Raw genomic sequence first — 8,655 nt, 5'->3', positions numbered from 1 at the left:
CATACAACTTTTTATTCTGCTTTTAAACTTGATTATTTGTAAACTCTTCTATATTATATGGTCTTCATAATTGCCATTTAAATGGCATTAAAACCCATGCTGTTGATGTAATTCGCCATTAGGCTGTTAGCGCATCCCCCTTTTGTTATTAACCGAAGTTTGCAAAGAACATCTGTACTATCATATCAAGAATAAATTCCTAACAGTGCGATTACAGGGTCAAAGGGTAAGGTACACTTATTTTTATTTCATTTTCTATTTTTTCCCTCCTGAGATAACGAAATACAGTACTGTACGAAGAGCTTTTCATACATTGCTCTCGAAGGCTTATCTTGTTAATTATCCTTGCAGGCATTATTATCCTCCTATCCTTGAGCTACAGCTGAAAAAGGAGCCCAAGCAGGCCGGTAACCTGATCTCGTTCACCAGGTGAGTCCTGGATGGTGGTGGCAACTACGATACCAGGAGCAAAACACCCCGGGGGATTTGCTGGAACCCTCGGTAAGGGAATAGTGTCTCTTCCCTCACCCCAGCGACGCTCAATCCGGAGCGCAGCGGATTCGGTTATCACTTTGCTCGCCCCAGCCTCTCAGAGCCCTGCACACAGTGGGCGTCTAATAAAAGCGGTCTGCATTGCACTGACAAAAGCTCTCCGTTAAGCGGGATGAACACTAGGCCCTGCTGGCACCACAGACCTCGGCGCCGCCACTCTGCTTCTTTGCCCGCTCCTTCCTCAAGTTCCTGCATGGGACAGCAGGACACACCAACACAGACCGACGCGCCCAGGCCGAACCCGGGCCTGGCGCCCCAGCGCCCCAGCGCCCCAGGCACCCTGCGCGCGCCTGCCCAGGCCCCGCCCCCCGGCCCCGCCCCGCCCTCCGGCCCCGCCCCCGTCGGTCCCGCCCCCCCACCCCACCCCCCGTCTCCTCCCCGCCCCCGGAGCCGACGAGTGGCGGCGGCGGCCCCAAGACCCGGTTCCCTCAGACAAGAGGGCGGGTGGAGGAGGAAGCGGCCGAGCCCCGAGTCCTGCTCCGGCGCCGCCGAGCACCGCCCGCCTCAACCGACCGGCCCCGTCGGCTCCTGGGCCTTGCCGAGCCGAGAGGAGGGAAAGGCGGAGGCGGCTGCGTGGAGGCAGCCGGGGCGCGGGAGCGGGCGGAGGCGGCGCGGCCGGCCGCGGCTGCCGCTTTGTTGTGCGTCCCGGGCCGAGGAAGGAGAAGTGGGAGGAGGGGGGAGCTCGGCGTCCCGCTCCCTCCGCGGCTCATGGCGACGACGCTCGGCACATCCGGGACCCTCCGGCCGTGGCGGCCGCGGCGCCGGCTGCTCGGGCCCCAGCCCCGGCCGCTGTGGTGACTGCGCCGCGCCTCGCCGTCGCCCCCGCCCCGCCCGCCGCCCGCCGGCCCCGGGCCCAGCGCCGCGGCCGCAGCCCCGTCGCCGCCCCCGCCGCCGGGGACATGTCTAACCCCGGGGGCCGGAGGAACGGGCCCGTCAAGCTGCGCCTGACAGGTGAGGGGGTTGGGCGGGCGGCAGGAGCCGGGCCGGGGCGGCCGCGGGGTGGCCGAGCCGGCGGGGGGGTGCCTGTGGCCTTGAGAAGGGCCAGGGTCGCGATCAATGGTGAGTGGAGAGTCGGGAACGTGGGAAGGCCTAGTTCAGGGAGAGTAATTGCAAACCACTCTGCCTTGTTTGGAAATTCTTACAAAAGCCAAGGGTGACTCGGGTGTCTTTTGTTGGGGGGGGGGGTCCCCCGGTTGGAATTCCTGGCGGATTTGAGGTCGAAAAGCCTGGTCCGAGAAGCACGGTTCTCTCCCGGGGCGTCGGGGAGCAGCCCTTGGGCTACTGCCCAGGTGGGGTCGTGGAGGGGATGAGGAGCTCCTGTGGAGGGGATTATTGAATCCGGCTGCTGACTGCGCGCAGTAAACACTCCTTAAAGATGGAGCGCTTAACGGGAGAGAGTGTGTGTGTGTGTGTGTGTTCGTGTGTGTGTGTGTGTTCCCTGGTTGTTAACTTGTTCGCCCACTTGTGCCCGCGTGCAAGACCTTCCCTCTCTGCTGCCAGCCACAGCAGCCGGTGCCACACACCTGAAACGCACGGCTTTGAGAGGGAAGGAGACTGAGGTTGACTTTTCCGGTGTGTCTGCCTGATCCGACGACTCGGGCTCATTGTACCCTCTGTGTTTTGGAAGTGTTTGATTGTAGGGTAGCGTGTTTGGGGTTTTTCCTTGTAGGCCGCAGAGCTTGTGTCTCACTGCTAACTCTAGACCTGCTTTAAAAACACCTTTTTTTGGGTCCATTTCTAAGTATGTACTCAGACAGACTTTAAGCGAAGTTTTCTCTCTCTCCCCACTCTCCTCCCCTTCCCTTTTCTAAATGGAAAAGAATGTCTGGAGGGGTTGCTAGATAGCAGGCTTTTCTTACAAAGTGTTTATGATTCCAAGTGCATGAAATCTTTAACGTTACAGGTACGTTATGCTTACAGCGCCGTTTTTGATATTCTTACATGGTCGTGTTACCCCAGTATAAGGAAAAATTATTTGGGGTTTGAAAAGTGTAATGGAAACCAGTGTACTTATCCTAGTTTCAGTATTCATTCTTAATTATCCACGTTGATATTCAGATCTGTGGTGAGAAAGGTGGCTTTCCTTAGAGAATCTGTGTGTGTATGTGTGTGTGGGTGCGCGTGTAAGAATAAACTGTAATTATGTTTGCCTCCACTAGACTTTGAGATTTATATGGACTAATTTTGTAATTGAATGCTTGTGTGTCACATCCCAGTCCACTGGCTGAACTTTCGAGATAAAAACTTGCAGTGAATTAGGTATTTGAGAATTTAGCCTGACTGTATATGTTGGCTGCAGTTTTTAAAATATATTACTTTCATGACAGTTTTACCTTCCTTAGGGAAGATTGCAAAGAATCATTAACTGAGTGGTTCTTAATGGAAAACCTGGATTGGGAGATGCCTGTCTCCCCTACTTCCCCCCATTCAGTTTCCTTATTTTCTTAGGAAGCAATGGAAACCTTTATAAGGGATCTTTGTTGCTTTAGAGTTTATCTACTCTATCTGTTCCTCTCTGGAGTCAGTCCTGTGTCAGTGATGGTGGAAAGAACCTGTGATTCCAGGTGTGCAAAAAGTATTAGAAATTGGCTGGTGGCCACTTAATTCCTTCTAGGCTGTATACACAATAAGAAAATGAGGGAGAAAACAGGGATTTTGATTTTCTGCAGAATGAGTTTGAGGTTTTTAGTGTGACTCAACAGATCTTAAAGTGTTTATCTGTGGTTTCCTTACTGAATATGATACATTATAAAAATTCACGAGTAAAGTTAGGAGAAAAGATTACACTTATTCCCTATCCCTCCAAAAAAATACTGGGCTAAATTTGTAGAGTGATTTTGTATTTTTACATTTTTCTGAGGAATTTTAAATACACTGTGTCCCCTTAATTGTAAAAACAGTTTGAGATACTCTACTCTCAATTTCTTAAAACCATTGGGAATTTGTCTCTGTCATATTTTAAGAGAAAACTATTCAAATATTAAAAACATCGCCCTCTCCATTTTGGTTACGTATGGTGGATTTTCTTGTTTTGCCAGGAAAGTTAACATGTATTTTTTCATTTTTGTTCGTTTACAGATTAGATGGTATAGATTTTAACAAATAAGGTTTCAAGAGCTGGATTCAATTAGCAGCTTTTTAGGACATAAACATTAAAGAGTTAGATGGAAAAGATTGTTTTGACTGACTGGATAAATGACAGGGCTGTGTTTGATGTGCGTCCAGGAATTGGTCTGGAGCTGGTGCCCAACTTTTCAGTCCATCTTGAGAAGCCAAATAAAATATTTAACCTAGGCCTCGTTTTGTTTAAAAAAAAAAAGTTGATTCTTTGTTAAGACCTTAAGAAATGTTTGGCATACCTTTAGACTAAGTGTTTAATAGTTCATTTCGATTCAGGTTCCATAAGAGAGGAAAATTAAAAGAAAAAAAAAACAGATCCCGTAGTGATTTTTTATTTGGTTTACAATACACTTGGGCTGTAAGATGATTTAAAGTAATTGTTCTTTGCTTTAAGTTAATACCATACTAGTATTTTAAATTTATAGACTGTCTTTGATTCCCAGGTACCTTATGAATTGTAGTTACTCAATTATATCCTTAATGTAGAGTTGCCCCTTTACTGAAAGATGTAAACAACTCTTGCATGGTGTCTGTCTGTCACACACATACATACACACACACACTCTCATACACACACTCTCACACATACATACAAACTGAAGGAGAAATATTTGAACCATGAGATCTCTGCCCACAACAGATATTAAACTTTTCCACATGTTATTCCTGAGACCACAGTCAACTAGCAAACTGTTTAGTATTTGTTGATGCAAAGAAGGAAGGGCTAATTTAATCCCAAATTTGAGATTCCTCAGGTCATTGGTGGTTAAAATCTGATTTGGTCCATCAAGCTACTTCTATTTTTTATGACACTTTAACACTTGATCATTAAAATGGGCTGTATGGTAAAGTTATCAATTTCAACTAGTATTTGTAGAGCAAATTGATTATAAAATGTAAAATTTGTATACATTATACTTACGAATAGGCTTTTCTTATGATGGTTTGGATAGAAGATATTCTTTGATGGTAAAAAAATTGGGGGTAATTTTTTATATTACTGTTTTTTAAAAATTAATTAATTTATGGCTGTGTTGAGTCTTCGTTTCTGTGCGAGGGCTTTCTCTAGTTGCGGCGAGCGGGGGCCCCTGTTCACTGCGGTGCACGGGCCTCTCACTATCGCAGCCTCTCTTGTTGCGGAGCACAGGCTCCAGACGCGCAGGCTCAGTAATTGTGGCTCACGGGCCCAGTTGCTCTGGCATGTGGGATCTTCCTAGACCAGGGCTCGAACCCGTGTCCCCTGCATTGGCAGGCAGATTCTCAACCACTGCGCCACCAGGGAAGCCCTATGTTACTGTTTTTTAAAACCAAAGGCTGGAAAAAGCAGTTAGTATAATTTCTAATATTTAAAATTCTTAGATATGGAGAAATAACAGATTACTTCTCCAGAACATTTATTGCAGACCTTTTTGTAATTTAAATGTTTTCGTACAGTGCATCTCATGTTCTTAATTTATAAAACCCTAAGCAGTAATGAGGTTAACCTTGTCTATAGCTAAAGGAAAATTACCTTTAAAAGTCTCACTTTAGATATGCTGGTATCTTAGTATTGTTTTACTACATATTTTATTGATTCAAGGCTTTAAAAATTACAACTTGATTATACCTCGCAGTTTTCTAAGTGGGAATGTGCCTGTACACCATAATGACTTGTTCTAGGGGCGTTAGTGATTTGAATGTCCCCAGTTCATTTTTTTTTTCTTGGTTTCTGAGGAGGAAGCCAATGTGGCTTAGCTCCTTCCTTTTCTCTTAAGTTTCTCTCTTCTAGTCAAACCTTCAGGCCGGGGGGCTGAACCTGCCTAGGTGCTTCATGTAGTTTGGTTTTCATTGGTGAGTAAAAGAGAGAGAGAGAGAGAGAGAGTGTGTGTGTGTTTAATCATGGATTCTACTTTTTTCCTGTTGGTTGAACTATAACTATCACAACATACTAACATGTCATTTATTTAGCATGTAATTTAGCATATTTAGTATATAACTCAAGTTTTCAAGGTAAATGAAGATCCATGCTTTAACCATGCAAGGTTTTAATTTTAGCTATTTTTGATGTCTTTTAAAGATTTTGAAGGCTTTTAAAGATGTAATATGCCCTACTCCTTTCAAATAGACCATACTTAACAGAACTTAATGTTTTATTTATGATTCAGTATCATTATGAATATAAGTTATTGTGCTGTTGTAATGTGTAGTACAAGGATATCATCATGGTATGTAGAGAGAACCGTTTGACTCTGGCTGTATGGTGACATATTTAACCCTGTTCTTACTGCTTTTTCTCTCTTTGCCTTTGTTTTTGTTTACTGTTACTTTCTTTGCTCTAAGAAAGCTGAACCCTTGAAATGTACTGTTGTAATCAACATTGTTATGTGTTTCTGTATGAGGGACATGTACTGAATGCTTATTAAGTGCCAGACACTGTATTAAGTTTACATCTGTTATTACTTTTAATTCTCATAATAGCTTCAAGAGGTAGGAGAAATTTGGAGAGGTTAAGTACATGTCAGAACCCAAGCTGTCTGTCTAGAAAGCCTGTTACAAACTTACAGGATTTTGTGTGGAAAATAAAATAATTTCATTTATTTGGAATTACCCTTGTCCCTTGAGATACTTGCTTATCTTTTAAGGCTCAACTCAAGGTACCCTTATCCACAGATCTTTCCTTGACCTGTGTTGACCTTTCCTCTCTGATTAAGAGGCTCTTCCTCTAGCATCAGACCTAACTCAATGAAGGGCATTTGTTGTCTGTGCTGTAAGCTCCATGAAGGCAGAATCCTGTTTCAGCATGCATTAAGAGCCTTTTGGCATTTTATTTTGAATGAATGCTGGAGACATAGAAGTAATTCTCTGTAGTTTTATGCATGTTTTTTATGGCTGATGCACTGGGTGTGAGTGGCAAGAGGTGAGGCTTGTAGACAGGGACCAACCCATTTTAGGACCTTGTTATATTTTGTCAAGAAGTTTGATTTTTTTTTTTTTTAATATAGTGGGAACCATTGAAGGATTTTAAGCTTCAATATATTTGATGTTTAGAAATGTTAATCTTTGGGCAATAGGAAGGATGGACTGGAATGGGAACCACGAAGACTGATTTTAGGATAACCAGTTAAGAGAATCTATACAACAACCATTGTTCATATTTTTTTCTTGTTTTAACTTTTATTTCCAAATTCTGTTATTATAGATAATTTGTAAACATCTTGGTATAGATAATTTTTTTTTTTTTAAGGATTGTTAGGATATTTCCATAGAGAGAGTGCTGTTGCATTAAAGGGTGTGGATCTTTTTAGGTTCTTGATTAATTTTTCGTCAGACTGTTTCCTAAAAGAATTGTGCCTGTTTAGAGCAGCATTGAATAAATGTGTCCCTCTTAATATTCTATTACAAGAATTGGCTCTTGTTTTTTAAAATGTTCGCTAACTTCATGGCATATAGTATTTAACATTTTCTTGTGAAGTTGAATATTTTCCTGTCTGTTTACTAATTATATTTCTCTTTGTTGCCTTGTTTGGTCTTGTCCTAGTTACCACTTAGACCATTTGTGTTTTTCTTAGTGATCTTCCTGAGAATTAAAAAAGATACTAATCTTTTGTCATATTTGTTACAGACGTTTTCCCCAGTCTGTTATTTGACTTTTAATTTTGATCATTTCTGAAAGAAAAATGATTTTGAATAAATTTGTTACTTTAGGAGTCAAATTTGTCCAACTTTTCCTTTGTTTTTCCTATCATTTCTATACTTAGGAAAACCCTTTTCTTCAAGAGGCTTAGTAAATATTTACATTTTATTTTAGTATTTTTAAAAATGGTTTAGGAAGATGTTTCCCCCCAAATTGCTACTCAGTCATCTCATCATTATTTATTAATCAATTTTTCCTTTCCATAGTGGTGTGATATCTTTTTAGTTATGTTAACAAATTAGTTATAATAGTCAGATTATCTCTTGTTCAGTGCCATACTCTTCATTATTGTAGCTTTATAATTTAGTTTAATCTCATTGTGCTAGAAATTTTTTTTGACTCTTTTTACTTATTTGCTCTTACACGTGAATATTAAAATTGTTAAATTTAAAAAGAAATTTCATTGGGATTGTAATTAGAATGCATTAATTTGGGAAAAGGAGGCATTTAAGTGTTTTTAGTTTTCCCACCTAGGAATATGCTATGTTTTTACGTTTATTTAAGCTTTTGTTCATATTGCTTAGGATAGTTTAATAGTTTTCTTCCTATGTTTTAATGTAATTCCAGCTAATCTAATTTATATTTGTGGCATATCCATTGTATTTTCTAACCTTAGTTATTGGCTTGTATTTAGGATTGCAGTCATATCTATTTTTGCTTGATTAGAGCAACTTTGCTGAACACTAAGCCTACTATTTCACTAATGCTAGTTTTCCAGGTATCAGTATTTGGCATTTTTTACAGTTGAATGCTAACATTAAAATTTTTTTTTCTTTTGTATTTTTCCACTAATACATAATTAATTGAACAAAGTGAAGAATTTTGTGTTTGTTTTAGAATCGTTTCTAAAGGCATTGACTTTTTAAAAACCGCATTTGATATGAATTAAGAAATATCAACATGTGTCTTAAGTTTGGCATTTGGTTTCTTACTAAAAATTGACAGCAGACATAAAACTTAGTTTAAAATAAATCCTGATTTTAAGTAGGAATTCCTATATAGATGATTGCACAAATGGCATTTCTTTCTTTCCCAAAAGTTTCCTCCTGCCTCTTCACAGCCAGTCTCCTCATATCCCCAGTCCTTGACAACCACTGATTTACTTTCTGTTGCAATAGTTTTACCTTTTCTAGAATTTTATGTAAATGGAATCATACAGTATGTAGTCTTCTGATTCAGGCTTCTTCTCACTTAGAATAGTGCTTTTGAGGTCCACCCATGTTGTGTGTCAGTTGTTTGTTCCTTTTAATCCTGAGGAATATTGCATTATGCACACATACCCCATTTTGTTTATCCATTCACAAATATCC

The 8,655-nt window shown here is 41.4% G+C and overlaps 1 protein-coding gene across 2 annotated transcripts in view; it reads left to right on the top strand.

The window, feature by feature from the left end:
* The first annotated feature begins 924 nt into the window (after positions 1-924).
* The window catches only part of SMURF2 (SMAD specific E3 ubiquitin protein ligase 2), a 119,331-nt gene continuing 111,600 nt past the window's right edge, over positions 925-8,655 (top strand). For both annotated transcript variants that reach the window (XM_033846451.2, XM_033846450.2), the window contains exon 1: positions 925-1,503. In XM_033846451.2, the coding sequence (XP_033702342.1) occupies positions 1,452-1,503 (52 nt within the window). In that variant the 5' untranslated portion in view covers positions 925-1,451. The remainder of the gene's footprint in view (positions 1,504-8,655) is intronic.

The sequence above is a fragment of the Tursiops truncatus genome, chromosome 20 (genome assembly GCF_011762595.2).
Source record: "Tursiops truncatus isolate mTurTru1 chromosome 20, mTurTru1.mat.Y, whole genome shotgun sequence".
NCBI classification, from domain to species: domain Eukaryota; kingdom Metazoa; phylum Chordata; class Mammalia; order Artiodactyla; family Delphinidae; genus Tursiops; species Tursiops truncatus.
The sequence above is the reverse complement of the archived record's forward strand: the minus strand, read 5'-3'. Positions and strand labels throughout refer to the sequence as shown.